This window comes from Staurois parvus, unplaced genomic scaffold (genome assembly GCF_062004578.1).
Source record: "Staurois parvus isolate SC_StPar_1 unplaced genomic scaffold, SC_StPar_1.0 ptg000464l, whole genome shotgun sequence".
Taxonomy (NCBI): Eukaryota; Metazoa; Chordata; class Amphibia; order Anura; family Ranidae; genus Staurois; species Staurois parvus.
The window spans coordinates 83,789-102,089 of NW_028318260.1; the positions used below are offsets into that span (position 1 = coordinate 83,789).

The 18,301-nt window shown below is 43.8% G+C and overlaps 1 protein-coding gene across 1 annotated transcript in view; it reads left to right on the forward strand.

The window, feature by feature from the left end:
* The first annotated feature begins 347 nt into the window (after positions 1-347).
* Positions 348-18,301, forward strand: part of TMEM35B (transmembrane protein 35B) — a 55,493-nt gene continuing 37,539 nt past the window's right edge. Inside the window, exon 1 of the mRNA XM_089688979.1 lies at positions 348-522. Coding sequence (XP_089545105.1) covers positions 415-522 — 108 coding nt within the window. The 5' untranslated portion in view covers positions 348-414. The remainder of the gene's footprint in view (positions 523-18,301) is intronic.

Genomic DNA, 18,301 nt, shown 5'->3' on the forward strand with positions numbered 1-18,301 from the left:
TGCCCGGAGCTACAAAAGTAGCACCAAAACTTTTTTGAGCTTCAGGTGACTTGTGAACCCGCTCCATAGAGTAACATTGCTTTGTTTTCCTCCCAAGTTTCACGCTATAACAGGTATGAATGGGGCCTAAATGACGAGCAGCTGAAGAGATTCAGGAATATGGTGGTACAGAAGAGAACTCTCACGTATTCCAGCTGCTTCATTCTGAACCTGGTGATAGTCTCTGTTTAGGTTTTATTGGTAACAATCGCTGGCAGAGCTGCTTCTTGGAAAATTGTAACAGACTGAGAGAAGTTTGTGTGTAGCCAGAAGTTGGGTGGAGGGAGAGGATTCCCTGTGTCTCCTCCTCCCTGTGTGAGGCATTGCCCGTTCAAGTCCAATAGCTTATGTTCTGTGAGAGAGAGAGAGGCAGACATGGCTGTTGTGTTCACTGCAATAAGAGTTCTCTTGGGCTGCTTCTTTGCCTTCACCGGGCTGCTTAAACTGACGGACCAGGTCTCAGCCGAGGTGTACCAGCACATGGTAAGTGGTGCCCAGGGTGTGTGCAGTGTCCTAGGCGGGGGTAAGGGGTGTCACGCCCGTGTGTGTGGCGGGAACCTGCGGCGGGCGTAGTGTACCTGTACGGGAGGCTGTTTGTAGGGACGGCTGCTGTAACAACAAGGCCTGCACTGCTACTTCTTGTGTGACTCCCGCGTACAGCATTACGTTACCGGGGAGCTGGCTGGGCTGTGGTGTCAGTCAGGGAACAGTACCTCACCATTGGCGCTCAAACGTCTTCCCTTCCTGAGGGGGGGCGCTGACACTCAAGGCATAGTCCATTGTACAGTACATTATGTGGGCTACAGCTGCTCAACCTCTGTGCACTTGTTTTTTATACAACATACTTCATGGTTTTTCTTTTTTTTTTTTTTTTTTTTTTTTCAGGAAAGCAGGGAAAGCTTGGAATCCCCTATCAGGGATTTATTCTGCCCGTGTCCCTCTTATGGCTTGTATTTGCACGTGAATTGCTTTTCAGAGGGTGTCTGGGGGGGGGGATGGGGGCACTATCTGTGTTAGGCCTCATGTCAGGGGCAGATTGACCATTTGGAAATTCGGGTACTGCCCGAGGGCCCGGGGTCAGTAGGGGCCCCATGAGATGCCCCTGGTACCTTTTTTCATAGGCTTTTTTGAGTTTGGGCAAGGACACGGGCCCCATGATCCCCTATTGCCCGGGGGCCCCATGAGTTGTCAGTCCGCCCCTGCCTCATGTACACTGCTGAACTCGGCTCAGTAAAAGGATATGTGTCCATGTACACACAGGCTTTTACCAGAGTTTAGGGGCAGTTAAATGTTCCTCTCCTGAACGCTGAAGAATCACGTTCAGGAGTGGAACGTTTTTGGTCCAAAACCGCTAAACATGGCAAAAAGTGTATCTATTGGTTCTGGCCTTTTTAGGCACATAGACTCAGTAGCAAAATTTGTAAAAACAATTGTTACTTTGTTAAAGCGGAACTCCACCCAGAAGGGGAAGTTCCGCTTTAATGCTTTGTCCCCTGCTCCCCATTAAGGATTGGCACTTTTGGGGAGCGGGTATCCGAATTTGACAGGTAACCGCTCCCACTTCTGCTGCCATCGCCCTAGGCAATTGGAAGCGGAAGTTGTCCTCCCTCCCCATAGTCTTCTGGGACACATGACAGGTCCCAGAAGACTACGGGACCATTCACAAAGCGCAGCGCTACTTGCACATGCGCAGTGGGCATCTGGCTGTGAAGCCACAAATTGTCACAGCCGGTTGCCTACACTGATCATGCTGGCGCTGGGGAGAGAAAATGGCCAGTGAAACTAGAGGTTGTGAGGACACGTCTTGACCAAGGGACAGGTAAGTGACTGTATTTTAAAAGTCAGCAGCTACAGTTTTTGTAGCTGCTGACTTTTATTTTTTTTTTCCAGGTGGAACTCCGCTTTAACATACCATGTCTAAAATATATTGTTATATTACTATTAGAGGTGCATCAAATTTATCAGCCAAAAATAGCTCTATCAGCATTTTGCTGATAGGAAAAATGTAGTCGATACAGGGGACTGTGTGTACTGCAGATGTGAGGGGGGGGGGCGGAGAAAGGCAGGAGAGGAGCAGTGCATACAGTCACTGGCTGTCACTATAGGTCAGTGCCGGTTTTTAAATGCAATTTCTTTCCCTTTTCACTATAGCTCCAAGAAGAAGCTGTCATTGACCCAGCCCCTAAAGGAAACTAAGGGGCGGGTCACTGGGTAATGTCACAGGGCGACCCCTCCCCCTAGTTTTGTTTAGCGTTGGGGAGAATGACAACTCCTTTTTGAAGCTATAGTGAAGAAAACAAATCCGGTAATTGCAGTTAAAAATAATGGCAGTTTTACAATCTAATTAGCGGCTCTTTATTTCCTTCACTATAGCTGCAAGAAGGAGTTGTCATTCTCCCCGCTGCTAAAGGAAACCAAGGGGCGGGGTCATTGGGTAATGTCACTGGGTTAACCCTCCCCTTTATCTCCTTTAGCGACGGGGGGAATGACAGCTCCTTCTTCCCACTAGCTGTCACAATTTTAAAAAAAAAAATGCGGTTGTGCGGGGCTCCGGTCAAGTTAGTATTTTGTGAATGAAAATACTACAAGTTCCAACAACCTTAGTGGCTGTCAGCTTGTAGTTCTTAATGAACTACCACGGCACTCTGGAGCGCCGTGATAGTGCATTGAATCTTCCTGTCAGTATATCTGCTTGCTCATACATCCCGCACGGGCAAGCAGATATACTGACAGGTCTGCCGGAGTTCTGCATGGCATCAGCGATCTACTGATCCCTTGTACAATGCTTTAGAGCAGGGGTCTCCAAACTTTCCAAATAAAGGGCCAGTTTACTGCCCTTTAGATTTTGGGGGGCCTGATTGTGGCCAGTGGGGGGAGAAAATGCTCCAGGCCCAGCATCAGTGATAGTAAACAATGCCTCAGGCATAGTGTTCAGTTGCATAGTGCCTGTTGTCCGTAGGATGCGGAATAGTGCCCCATCAATGGTGTCTGTGGATGGAAAAGCGCCCCATCAATGGTGTCTGTGGATGGAATAGCGCCCCATCAATGGTGTCTGTGGATGGAAAAGCGCCCCATCAATGGTGTCTGTGGATGGAAAAGCGCCCCATCAATGGTGTCTGTGGATGGAAAAGCGCCCCATCAATGGTGTCTGTGGATGGAATAGCGCCCCATCAATGGTGTCTGTGGATGGAATAGCGCCCCATCAATGGTGTCTGTGGATGGAATAGCGCCCCATCAATGGTGTCGGGACGGAAGGAATAGCTCCCCACCGTCGGTGTCTGTGGACGGAATAGCTCCCCACCGTCGGTGTCTGTGGACGGAATAGCTCCCCACCGTCGGTGTCTGTGGACGGAATAGCTCCCCACCGTCGGTGTCTGTGGACGGAATAGCTTCCCACCGTCGGTGTCTGTGGACGGAATAGCTTCCCACCGTCGGTGTCTGTGGACGGAATAGCTTCCCACCGTCGGTGTCTGTGGACGGAATAGCTTCCCACCGTCGGTGTCTGTGGACGGAATAGCTTCCCACCGTCGGTGTCTGTGGACGGAATAGCTTCCCACCGTCGGTGTCTGTGGACGGAATAGCTTCCCACCGTCAGTGGCTCCCCACCGTCGGTGTCTGTGGACGGAATAGCTCCCCACCGTCGGTGTCTGTGGACGGAATAGCTCCCCACCGTCGGTGTCTGTGGACGGAATATTGCTTTATCTCTGGAGTCAGTAAATGGAACTGTGTCCCATCACTGGTGTCAGGGGATGGAATAGTGCCTCATCATTGGTGTCAGTGTTAGCAATAGTGCCTCAAATCAGTGGGAGCAATAGTGCACCAAGGGCCGGATAAGAGCTTGCAAAGGGCCACATCCGGCCCTCGGGCTGCAGTTTGAGACTACTGCTTTAGACGCTCCAGAAACAAAAAATAATAAAAGCACATATTTTTACTTGCAAAAAAATGGGCATGTATTATTTTTTGTTAAAAGGTGAGCTTATTCTTTAACCACTTCCCGTCCGGCCGTTGTATATAATCGGCCGGACGGTGGCAGTGCAGGGGTGGGTGGCCGTTTCTAAACGGCCTCCCCGCCCCCTGCTTGTGCGCGCTCCCTGGGAGCGTGCAGCACCGCGATCCGGTGCCCGCTGTGTCCTCCGGACACAGTGGAACACTGATCATTGTACGGGACCTCTGTGCGAGGTCCCGATCATGTGATCACTGATTGGCCAATCAGTGAAAGCAATCAGTGTAAAAAAAAAAAAAAAAAATCTTAAAAAACCCCCCCACAAGTCACTATGGTGACACTGTACTGCTAGGGTGACAGTATGTAAAAAATAAATAAATAAACAAAAATGTAAAAAAAATTATAATTTTTGGTTATAAACTAATTTGGGTTGTGTGTTTTTTTTTTTTTTTTTTTACTAAAAAGATAACTGAATACATTTTGGCCAAGATTTATGAAGAAAGATTATTTATTTGCAAAATTTTCTAAGAAAAACACTTTTTTTCAAAATTTTTGGACATTTCATTTATATAGTAAAAAAAATAAAAATCCCAGTGGTGAATAAATACCACCAAAATAGCTTTTATCTGTCTAAAAAAAATGCTAAAAAATTCATATGGGTACAGTGTTGCATGACCGCGCAATTGTCATTCAAAGTGTGATAGTGCTGAAAATTGGCCTGGACAGGAAGGGGGTAAGAGTGTCTGGACTTGAAGTGGTTAAGGATATTTAAAAATTTGGAGTTCTCACCAGAACCACAGTAGAGGAATCATTTTCCAGTGGGGCACATATTGCGGGAACAATTAATGGATAGAATTTTTCGTACTACTTGTGTCTACAGGACAGGGAATAAAAGGAAATTACCCCCCACTGTTTTAACCTTTCCCTACTTTCTCCAAAAAGAAACAAACGTTGACTTTAGATGTCATTTTATCAGATGATGATTAAAATACAAACGTGGCAGTACATTAAAAAAAAGTCCAAAGTTCAGGTGGTGCCCAACATCGTTATCTGTTTTGGCCTTGTGAACTTTGGCCAGCTTCAGAAGAGATGGTGTAACTGTGTGTCGCTGCAAGAACAATTTTATTGTTCCAATACAAGTGTGTGGATGGAAGAGGGGGAATTAATCGACAAACTTGCCATCAAGAGCTTGTCCGGATACACACAAATAATTTGACCGCTATACCAATGGGCGGATCTGAGAGCTTGTTTGTGAAGACTAGTGCAATTGAAAGTAGTGATGTTTCCAAGAGCAGCCAGCCACATCTGCTGTTTGCTTCATATGCCAAACTTTTTTTTTTTCTTTGGATGAGTTAGGAAAGAAATCTTTTGTCAGCTTTCTCTGCACTATCTGTCCTGTGGAAACATCAGGTAAAGGTGAAATTATAGGTAGAGGTTGATTACAGATATACAGTGTCAATAATTTACGAGTTGCTTTACATATTGTACCTTCACATCAGTCTCTGCCTTCAAGGAGCGTGCAATCTAAGATTCCTTTATCACATGCATTAAAGTGTTTGTAAAGGCTCAAGATATTTTACCTTCATGCATTCTAGCATGAAGGATGAAAAACCTTCTGTGTGAAGCATCACCCCTAATACTTACCTGAGCCCCATCGTGATCCAGCAATGTGCACGAGAACCTCAGCTGTCCTAGACCTCTGCCTCCTCATTGGCTGAGACACCAGCGGAAGCCATAGGCTCCCGCTGCTTGTCAGTTACAGACAGTGAGCCAATGAGGAGATAGAGGGGGCAGGGCCAAGCCGCGACTCCATGTGTGAATGGACACAAGGAGCAGCGGCTCGGGAACGTGCCTGCTTGGGTGCCTCCGTAGGAAGCTGCTTGCTATGAGGGCACCAGGGAGGAGCCAGGAGCACTGACTGAGGACCCAAGAAGAGGAGGATCCAGGCTGATCTGCGCAAAACCATTACACAGAGTAGGTAAGTATAACATGTTTGTTATTTAAAGAAAACTGAACCTTTAGTATCACTTTTACACATACAATACACATACTAGGGTGAAATTGGAAAGCAGCCAGATAACTTACCAGCATTATCTCAAACAATGACTGTAAGGACCCTTTCACACGTGCGGACCATTTGTTCATTTTTCATCCATTCGTTGATGGATAAAAAATGGGTGTCAATGCATGGAAAACTGGATGATCATCCCTTTACATCCACATCCATTAGCATCCGTTTTTTGAAACGGATCAAAGCCCTATTTTAGACGAAAAACAGATGTAAATGGACAAACGGTCCGTTTTTTTTCATTGGTAGTAAATGTAAAAACTGATGTAAATGTCATCCATTTTTTTTTCTTTGAAAAAATGTGACTGAAATGATGAAACGCACAGTTCACCTGTTTGAAAGGGGCAGGAGGCTCCTTTCACAGGCTAGGTCCGCCTACTTCATCTGTTCAGTCACGTCAAAAATGGATAGTTTACTGGCCAAATCACTCTGGTACTCTGATTAGTGTTTTAGCGCAGCTGTAAAATGCAGGTCAAGGCAAGGACACCTGAGAAAACAGTTGATTCTTATGTGTCCTGTTCACACCTCAACGCTGTATTGACCTGCAATGCTTTAACCACTAGCCTACAGGGCACTTATACCCCCTTCCTGTCCAGGCCAATTTCCAGCTTTCAGCACTGTCGCACTTTGACAATATGCGGTCAAACAACACTGTACCCATATGAAATTTTTATAATTTTTTTTGTGACAGAGCTTTATTTTGGTGGTATTTAATCACCTTTGGGTTTTTTATTTTTTCTTAAACCAAAAACCACTGAAAATTTTGAAAAAAAAAATGTTTTTTCTTAGTTTTTGTTATAAAATTTTGTAAATAAGTGATTTTTCTCCTTCACTGATGTGCGCTAATGAGGCTGCACTGATAGACACTGATAGGTGGCACTGATGAGGAGGCATTGACAGGCATCACTGATGGGCACTGAAAGGCAGCACTGATATGTGGCACTTGCTGGCACTGTTAGGCGGCACTCACTGGCACTGATAGGTGGCACTGATTGGCAGCACTGATTGGCATTGATAGGTGGCACTGATTGGCAATGATGGGTGGCACTGAAAGGCAGCTCAGATGGGCACTGATGGGCACTGACGGACACTGACAGGTGGCACTGCTGGGGCTACACTGTTCATCAGGGCACACTGATCATCAGTGCCCTGATGATCAGTGTACATGTCCCCTCCGCGGAAAGCTGATTACTGGCTCTCCTCTCCTCACGAGCTGTAAGGGTGACAGCTCGAGAGGAGAGAAATGCGGATAACCGGCATTTCCCTGTTTACATGTGTTCAGCTGTGATTGGAGACAGCTGATCACATGCCCAAGCCGCCATCTTCAGCTCTTTCCGTGATCGATGAGGGACACAGCACACCGCCGATCGCTGCCCATTCCCTGAGCCGCGAATGCGCAGTGAGAATGGGAGGATGTCATGACGTCCTCACAGAACGAGAGAACCACCTTGCGCCCGTCATATTACTATATGGTGGGTGGGAGGGTGGTTAAAATGCAACATGTATGCATTTAAAAGCAATTCAGGTCAAGGCAACACTAGTAAAGAAAAAGTTTGCTTTGTCATTTTATTTTGTGACCCACAGGATGTGATGTCAGTGAATTTTAATGCATGCTAAAACATTCATCAATGCACAGCAAAACGCGAATTAACACATGTCAAATTGCGACTAAAATGTATGGAAATGTACATGCATTTTCAGGCATTTTAGCACAGATCCGTGAGAATTAACCTTACATCAGTTTATCCATCTTCCATTTAGTTCTGTTCTATTAACATCTGTTTCTCATATGTTTACATCCATTTTTTGTCCGCTTCTGTTTTTTACCAAAAATGCAAACATGTTCTATTTGAAAAATACAGACCTTAATCGAAGTGGACAAAAAACGGCCCATGCGGATGACAAATGAAATGCCCATGTGAAAGGGGCCTAAGGCCTGTCCGCTTCCATTAAGGTCTGCTTTTTTAAACTCAACAAATCTGCATTTTTGTTCTGTTTTTAAAAAACCGAAGTGGGCGAAAAACAGATGTAAAGGGATATCAACAGAACAGAACTATGGAAGATGGATAAACTGATGTAAACTGAATCTGTTTTTTCTTAGCAAAAACGTGACTGAATGGATAACTCATGACTTTTTAATTCTTGTCATGTGGTTCTGTGCGATGCATTTCCAAATAAGGATCCAGGGCTTTTTTTTGATGAATTGCTCACAGGTACTTTTCAAATGAATGGGCTGCTATACCTGTGATGTGTTGGTGCAAAAGTGTGAACCTAGCCTTTGTAGATTTAGAAGGGAAATGGATGTCACACACATGATATCCATATTGGATCTGATTTTTTTTTTTTCTTTCTCTGTATTTCGATGGCGGAAAAATCAAACCAATGGGGCCCGCTCGGCTGTGTCACTCATTCACAGTGTTCTGTGAATGAGAACATCAAACTGCCACAGTGCTGTGGAGTGCCACAGTAGTTCATTGAGTCTTCCTGTCAGTAAGTATCTGCTTGCCCAAGATGTATGGGCACACAGATACACTGACAAGCCTGCAGGAGACCTGCATGGCACCAATGCTTTAGAGGTTTCAGAAACAAAAAAGAATAAATACACATTTTTTTGACCTGCAAAAAATGTGCATTTATTATTTTTTGTTAAAAGGTGAACTTATCCTTTAATACACAATCTAGGGTCAATTGAGACAGGAACCAGTTAACCTACCAGCATGTCTTTTGAATTGTGGGCGGAATCAGGAGTACCTGTAGGAAACCCACACAGGCACAGAGAGAACAGGAAATCTTTGGGCCAGGTTCAGACCAGAACACAGTGTGGGAAAGGTGCGTTTTGTGCACCGCATTTGAACATGCTGCCCTTGCAATCTACATGGGGGTGCCAATGTATTGTTAACTGCACCCCAAATGCATATGGCAAACGCAGTGCATTTGTGTACATCAAATTGCGTGCTACAGCAGCACTATGCGATTTGGTGCAGTGCGTTTCAAAAGTAGTGAAAGCCATGCTTCTTGCGTGGTCCAGTGCATTTTGCAGCCAATAAAAAATGAATGCACATGTTCCCTCGTGACTCCAATGTGAACTGGCCCTTATTGGAGACCTGCAAGTTGTGTGAGTGTGCAGGTGTGCACACTTGTTATAAGCAAGGACCTGACCAGAACTTTGGGGCTCCCGTCAGGAGACAGGCGTGTGTTCCATCCAGGAGACAGGCATACTCCCTTTAGGAGAGGTGCTCTACTCAGGAGACAGCACTCCATGTTGGAAAAGAGATTCCTTACCCACAAGACTTAAGCGGCCATGTAGCTTGGCATTTTTGTTACCTATTTTGTTGTCTAAAGTTTTAACCCCTATGTGGGAAATCCTGGTGTAAAGGACTTTGCGTTACTTTTTTGTTTTGTGTAATTTTCAGAAAAAGACTCTACCACTGAACTGAATTCCCCAATATTACACCACTCGTAATCATGGATCACAGACTCACAGTCCAGTTTCTTGGATCTGTGTAATCGTGAATCAGAGACTCACAGTCTAGTTTGGATCTGTGTAATCGTGAATCAGAGACTCGCAGTCTAGTTTGGATCTGTGTAATTGTGGAGCACGGCCCAGTTTGGATCTGTGTAATTGTGGAGCACGGTCCAGTTTGGATCTGTGTAATGGCGGGGCATGGTCCAGTTTGGATCTGTGTAATGGCGGAGCACGGTCCAGTTTGGATCTATGTAATGGCGGAGCACGATCCAGTTTGGATCTGTGTAATGGCAGAGCACGGTCCAGTTTGGATCTGTGTAATGGCGGAGCACGGTCCAGTTTGGATCTGTGTAATGGCGGAGCACGGTCCAGTTTGGATCTATGTAATGGCGGAGCACGATCCAGTTTGGATCTGTGTAATGGCAGAGCACGGTCCAGTTTGGATCTGTGTAATGGCGGAGCACGGTCCAGTTTGGAACTGTGTAATGGTGGCACACGGTCCAGTGTTTGGATCTGTGTAATGGCGGCGCACGGTCCAGTGTTTGGATCTGTGTAATGGCGACGCACGGTCCAGTGTTTGGATCTGTGTAATGGCGACGCACGGTCCAGTGTTTGGATCTGTGTAATGGCGACGCACGGTCCAGTGTTTGGATCTGTGTAATGGCGGCGCACGGTCCAGTGTTTGGATCTGTGTAATGGCGGCGCACGGTCCAGTGTTTGGATCTGTGTAATGGCGGCGCACGGTCCAGTGTTTGGATCTGTGTAATGGCGGCGCACGGTCCAGTGTTTGGATCTGTGTAATGGCGGCGCACGGTCCAGTGTTTGGATCTGTGTAATCGTGGGTCAAAAACTGACAGAATGCCTGTGTGGAGTCCACCCCTTCAGCTCTTGCACCTATTTACCCCTTATGGACCAGAGCCATTTATAGTATACTGCTATATGGGGATGAATAACAAAGGAAACTCTTTTTTTTTGTTTTTTGCAGAAATTTTTTTTTTTTTGTTATGTATTATATGGGAAAAAGTAGTAAAAGAACAAAACCAGTGTTCATTTTAAACTAGTGTTACTGTAGATAAAATGTGCACAAATTATTATGTTTCTGTACCTTGTCTCACTTCTGGTGCAAAGTTATTTTACAAATTTTAAAAAAAATATATATAATTTTTTTTTTTTTTTTTTTTAGCCCCATAATTTTTCTACAACATATATACAGTTGTGCTGAAAAGTTTGCATACCCTGGCAGAAATTGTGAAATTTTGGCATTGATATTGAAAATGGGACTGATCATGCCAAAAAAATGCTCTTTTATTGAAGGATGATGATCATATGAAGCCATTTATTATCAAATAGTTGTTTTGGCTCCTTTTTAAATCATAATAACAGAAATCATCCAAATGGCCATGATCAAAAGTTTACATACCCTGGAATGTTTGGCCTTGGTACAGACACACAAGGTGACACACACGGGTTAAAATGCCAATTAGAGGTTAATGTCCCACATCTGTGGCTTTTTAAATTGCAATTAGTGTCAGTGTATAAATAGTCAATGAGTTTGTTAGCACGTGGAAGCACTGACTAGGCTAGATACTGAGCCATGGGGATCAGAAAAGAACTGTCAAAAGTCCTGCGTAACAAGGCAATGGAACTTTTTAGCTAAAAACAAAGCTACTAATGGCTTTTTTTTTAGTAGCATTTGCATTTTATTAGCATTTTTACAGTACATGTACATTGTTAGGAGCATATTAAGAGCATTTTAGGAGCATTCAGTGTGGTTTTTTTTCACTGCCAGAAAAACTCTCCCGAAACTCTACAAAAACAATTTTTCTGCTCCTAAATGCTGAAGCTTGAAAAATGCTACTAGGCTGAGGGTGTGGCCACTAAGTGAGTTCCGGGAGCCGCCGACAATCTCCACATTCTTAGAGCGACAAGGGGGAGCAGAGAACACTTTTTCACCCCCATTCAGCACTCCAACAAATTGGGGTTCCCTACCACACACATGGGGAAGCGTAAAATAAAGGGGGGAGCCCGCAAGTTGATGGAGTTCCTCCCTCAAGCGGGAGTCTCCTCCCCTCAAGATGGCGCTGGTGCCACCGGTTCTTCGGCCTCTCACATACAGAAAGAAGATAACAGACATCAATATTCTCCCCAACAACACAACCACAAGGGATCTGCAAAAAGCACTCCAACATGCAGCCCTCAGAAATCCAGGCAGCGGTGCTCATTAGATCCACAGTAAATAGGTGACCAATCTAATGATACCTTCTCACAATAATACTAGGGAATTCATAGAACACCTTGAGGAATTCTGTGCTGTTGTGCTGCCTTTAACAACCTCTGTCATGAAAGATATGCTGGTTGCTCTCAAGGGTTCTTTACATAAGGACATGATGAGCTTTATGACACAAGTGAATGCAGAGATGGATGCACTGGGAGACCGTGTGGGACATGTGAAATCTAAAATGGGCGAGTTCGCTACAGCTCATAATCAGTTAGTTGACGCTCATAATGATACAGAAGAAGAGCTGAACGCTTTAAAGATGAAGATTGCGGATTTGGTGGACCGCTCAGACAGAAAAAATATTAAATTTAGAGTAGTGGGAGAGACTGTCCACGCTGCGGATCTCAGAAGATACTGTATGTACAGCAAATGATATCCACATTACTACCGAACACACCAGAAAGAGAAGTGATAGTAGACTGGGCACATAGACTGCTGAAAACTTCCTGCCTTCCTAATCATGTACCCAGGGACATTATTGCTAAAATTCACTTTTACTATGTGAAAGAGGAATTAATGCTCTTCACAAGGAAAAATAACCCACTTCCAGCCCCATACAGCAGGATCTCTCTTTACAGATCTCTCTCAGCACACTGTTTTGGCCCGCAAAAAATCGGTTTCTTTCATGAAATTGTTGTGCAACAACAACCTTAAATACCAATGGGGATTCCCCACCAAGCTATTAATCATTGAGGACAACCACCTGATCATGGTTAGTTCGGAGGAGGAAGGCTTTCAACTAGCCAACAAGTGGGGAATATTACCCATAGATAGTGAGCAAGTGCCCTCTAAATCTTCCCCCAGAAGAATAAACCCTAATTGGGAACAAGTTGCTGGATGATGTCGTTTTACTTTTTTATGGCACATAAGTGTTTCTTAATATTTCTGCAGTGGAACGGTTTTCTACGCGTTCTTTTTCTGTGCTTTTCGAATCATACCCCCAATAGAGTGAAGAGATTTGGATGACTCAATTCTGTTTTGATAACTGTTCGTATTGTTTCTTTTAAGTTTTCTTTATGTTTCTCCAATAGTTTTTCTAACTGGGCACCAAAAACCAATAATCCTCAGGTATTCCATATAATACATCAGAGAAAACTACCTCTTTGAGGGCTTGTTTACCACCAGCGAACACATTTGGAAACCGTGAGTACTCTCTCCTATCCTGCAACTGACACCATGTATTACTCCTTCGGGCCAATAGATGGCGACAACACACCTCAAGCCTTTTATACTCTAAAATGGTCTTGAAGATAGTCTCTATGAATGTTCATGGTCTTAATAGCCCATTCAAAGGACAAATGATGTGGAAGGAAGCAAAGAAACTACAAGGTGACATAATCTGCATGCAGGAAACCCATTTTTCAGCCCTTAAACCGCCACAATGCTCACAGACTATTCCCTCATATCTATACAGCCAACGCCAAAGAAAAAAAAGAAAGGAGTTCTGATGGCAATAAAACACTCACTCATTTTCCTTTCACTCCTTGGAAGCAGACCAGAAGGGCAAGTATTTAATTATGGTGTGTATACTAAATAATATTCTACATACAGGTGAAACTCGAAAAATTAGAATATCGTGCAAAAGTTAATTTATTTCAGTAATGCAACTTAAAAGGTGAAATTAATATATAAACTCATTACATGCAAAGCAAGATAGTTCAAGCCATGATTTGTCATAATTGTGATGATTATGGCTTACAGCTCATGAAAACCCCAAATCCACAATCTCCGAAAATTAGAATATTGTGAAAAGGTGCAATATTCTAGGCTCAAAGTGTCCCACTCTAATCAGCTAATTAAGCCATAACACCTGCAAAGGGTTCTTGAGCCTTTAAATGGTCTCTCAGTCTGGTTCAGTAGGAATCACAATCATGGGAAAGACTGCTGACCTGTGCAGAAAACCATCATTGACACCCTCCATAAGGAGGGAAAGCCTCAAAAGGTAATTGCAAAAGAAGTTGGATGTTCCCAAAGTGCTGTATCAAAGCACATTAATAGTTACGTGGAAGAAAAAAGTGTGGAAGAAAAAGGTACACAAGCAGCAGGGATGACCGCAGCCTGGAGAGGATTGCCAGGAAAAGGCCATTCAAAAGTTTTGGGGACTTTCACAAGGAGTGGACTGAAGCTGGAGTCAGTGCATCAAGAGCCACTACACACAGACGGATCCTGGACATTGGCTTCAAATGTCACATTCCTCTTGTCAAGCCGCTCCTGAACAACAAATAACGTCAGAAGTGTCTTACCTGGGCTAAAGAAAAACAGACCTGGTCTTCCATCAGCAAGGGCATTGAAGATGAAACGTGGCTGGGTCTTCCAACATGACAATGATCCCAAGCATACCGCCCGGGCAACAAAGGAGTGGCTTCGTAAGAAGCATTTCAAGGTCCTGGAGTGGCCTAGCCAGTCTCCAGATCTCAACTCCATAGAAAACCTTTGGAGGGAGTTGAAAGTCCATGTTGCCCAGCGACAGCCCCAAAACATCACTGCTCTAGAGGAGATCTGCATGGAGGAATGGGCCAACATACCAGCAACAGTGTGTGCCAACCTTGTGAAGACTTACAGGAAACGTTTGACCTCTGTCATTGCCAACAAAGGATATATAACAAAGTATTGAGATGAACTTTTGATATTGACCAAATACTTATTTTCCACCATAATTTGCAAATAAATTCTTTCCAAATCAGCCAATGTGATTGTCTGGATTTTTTTTTCTCATTTTTTCTCTCATAGTTGAGGTTTACCTATGATGCCAATTACAGGCCTTTTTAAGTGGGAGCACTTGCACAATTGGTGGCTGACTAAATACTTTTTTGCCCCACTGTATTAGTTTCACCTTTTTAAGTTGCATTACTGAAATAAATGAACTTTTGCACGATATTCTAATTTTTCACCTGTAAATCGTTCCTTAATCATCTGTGATTGGGCCAGAAAATCAGATTCAAGACTACAGTTTATCCTGACTTTCATTATCTGGTTCTTTGGAATATTTTTTCAACCACAATGGGTGATGTCCACTGAACCAAAGGAGATAACTCTTACGGTCAGTGGGCCTAAAATAAACCTTTAACAACTTATATTCCTGTCTGAAAATGTCCACATCCAAGAAGTTAATTTGCTCCCTACTATACTGACAATCATCTAGCTTTATATCGTTGTTATTATCATTCATAGTTTGTAAAATTGGGTGCAACTCTGTTTCTGGCCCTGCCCAGATGAAAAACAGGTGATCTATAAATCTTCTATAAATGAGCAGTTTTTCATTGCTCTGTTTGAAAACATATTTGTCCTCCCTCTTTCTCATGAAGAGGTTTGCAATACTGGGCACAAACTTTGCTCCATTGCAACTTCCCTCTTCTGGGAGAAAAAACTGATCATGATACCAAAAATAATTATGAGAACTTCTAAGAAATACTTTTTGTGTATAGGGGAAATATTCCCTTTTACTTATTGCCCAGTTTAGGGCTAGAAATGCATCATCATGTTGTATTATAGTATAAAGTGACAATATGTACAATTGTAAATATATACGCCCCCAATGTGAAAAATGCTACTAGCCTAAAATAGTGTGCATGGACACATAGGATAACACTATTTAGCTTCTAGGAGCAGAAAAAAAAAATGCTGATAGGTTCTAGGAGCTTAAGGCCTCATACACATTAGGTGTTTTTACAGCTGCTGTTTTTGGCTTCTGGCATTTTTTTCTACAGCCAGTAAACTCTCTGGCTGGAAAAATACTCAGAACTAGTGGGTTTTAAGAGGAGTATTTTAGCTGTATAAACATTTTAACGTTGGTAAAGGTGGTATAAAACATGGTGTTTTTGAGCTCCCATTTTTTTTTTTTAGCTCAAAAATGCAGCTAAACATGGCTGAATGCTAATGGAATAACTTGCGTTTTTAATACGACTTAATACAACTAACGCTACCGGCGGTTTTAAAATGCGCAGTGTGCATGAGGCCTAAAAAAAACACTAATGTGCATGAAGCCTTAATGATAAAAATAGAAAAAAAGGAACTGATGTCATGTACAAATCAAAATGTATCCCTTTGGTGTACAAATGAATGTAACAGTAAATACAATGTAACAATATTGTTGTTTACATTGTGCTCATACACAGGTCTGCATTGGTTGGTGTCTTCATTTAGGTTGGATAAATAAGAAAGCCATGCAGGAGTTTGGGAATATTTGTTTTTTGCAATTACCATGACCCACCACCAAAAAAACCCCATACAGCTAACGTTGTTTTTTAACAAATTACTATTTTTCTATTTTGGGCCAGCTTTTCTTTTGTGATGATAATAATTCAGCTGGACACAAGTAGTTGCAATGATATTTACAGTTTTACGAACATTGCCAAAGTTGCAAAACTGCATACAGGCAGTAAGCTTTTTTTATTTTCAGGCATCAAGGGGTTAATGTATATTCAAAACTTAAAACTTTGTTTATTTTTGGATAGAGTAGAGAAGTATCCCATTAGGGAGATTTCTCCACTTCTGCCCTGTAGAAACCGGAAGTGAGAGGAAATCTCTGCTTCTTAGACAGCTGTCACCAGAACACGTACCTGCAACTGAAGATTCCATTTCTGTCCCTGTACTGGTGACCACTGGAGATTTTGTATTTTCTGTATCGTGCAACCCAGGACACAAGGTATCTTCATATCCATTACGGTAGGGTTATACTGACACCATCAGGTGATTCGACACTGGCAAAATAAGACAAGGGATCCCCTCCCAGACATAACCCCTCCTAGCTAAGCATAGCTATAGGTTTTGTTTTTTTTTTTTTAGTTTCTTAGGTAATGGTTATGTCTGTGCAGTCTCTACATAATAATATTTTATGGGTAGTTTTTCCTCAGGATCCCATCAGGGATTAAGAGGCTGCTTTATCCAGGTTTGTTGCCTACAGCAGTTGGCTAAGAGGAACGGTACCTAGACCCCGAACTGGACACACATGGCTGCCTGTCACATTACTGTTTGGCACTGGTGCAGGGCCCCGTGTAATGATATGACTTGCGGACTGGCAGGGTGATTCACAGGTCCAGAGTGGTGATCCCCAGCTTGGAAGTTTTGTCTCTGATGACCCTTTTGGCGATGGTGTTCCCTGGCCTCTTGTGTTACGTGCTACGTCTCCCTTTGGCTGCAGTCTTTTTTATCACCTTTTACAGTATCTCCTTGTTGCCCTGAGTGCCATATAGCGGTGGTGGAGCCTAGGGGCGGTTAGGGAGGGTTTTGGTGCCAAAAGGCAGGTGACAGAGTAATTCTCATTTGCCTGGGAACACAGAAAGGTTGGTGTGGGAGCAGGGTGGGCTGGTGATGTTTTGAAACAAGCCAGGTTGGATGGCAGCATCCGGCATTATTGTACAGCAGAATTGGCCGTTGTTCCTGGGCAGCACACTTGGCAAAGGCTAAGGCAAACTGCTAAATCATATAAGCACTACTGTATACCACTGTTACAGGGAGGTGGACCACTGGTAGAAAAAGGCAGGACATAGGTTACAGCCCTTACCACATCTTGTTCTGAGGATACAAGCACGGGTGTCTTAGGACAGCAGCCAATTCTCTCTGCTTTCTGGGACTGTTCATTCGCATTAGTCCTTTCTGTACTGTCAGCAGCTCATGCCTCAGTGATGGGGAGGGGTGGTGGAGGTTTCCATATTCCTTTTGTCAAGTAGGGAAAAACCTGGGCACAGCTCCCCTTGCACTATATCCCTGGAGGTCATATCTCGGATTCCATTCACTGGTCAGGTCTTTCCAGGTCTAATTCTGGGGCACCTTCCTCCAGTTCCTTTGTGTCAAGGTACAAAGGGAAAGGGAAGCGACTTTTAAAGAAGATGATGTGGAGAATTGCTCTTCACTAGAATCTGATTCCCAGATTCAGGTTTTGTCTCTGAGCCATAAGGCTTTTGTGGTATTTTTTGTGGAAGTGGGCTGAACTAACTTAAAATTGACATTCTCTGAATTGTCAGCTCCATAGGTCATGGGATTGGGATCATAGGGCCCACCACAGCATCAGCTCCATAGGTCATGGTATTGGGATCATTGGGCCCACCACAGCATCCCCAATCTTTCCCTGTGCGTCCTCATTTACAGGTTGTGCTATATGTGGACTAGGCTCACCGTGGAAAGTTATTTGTTCTCCTTAAACCAGGGGTGTCCAAACTATGTCCCTCCAGGTGTTGAAGTACTACAAGTCCCATCATGCCTCTGGGTGCCTTGCCTGTGGATGTCAGAGTTTTGCAAGGCCTCATGGAAATTGCAGTTCCTCAACACCTGTAGGGCCATAGTTTGGACACCCCTGCGTTAAACAATTTGCTCAGCAATACCTGAATACAATTTGCTTATACAATGAGTTCACTAAGCAGTGGAGTGTGCCTGCAGTGGAACCAGCAGTGTCCTACCTTTTAATAGGACCCTCGCGTCCTAGTGAAGGCTTATTCAAAGCCTCGTTTGCTCTTACTGGAGCTGCTTTATAACCTGCAATTGAGGCTATTGGAGTGTGCCAAAGCCTCA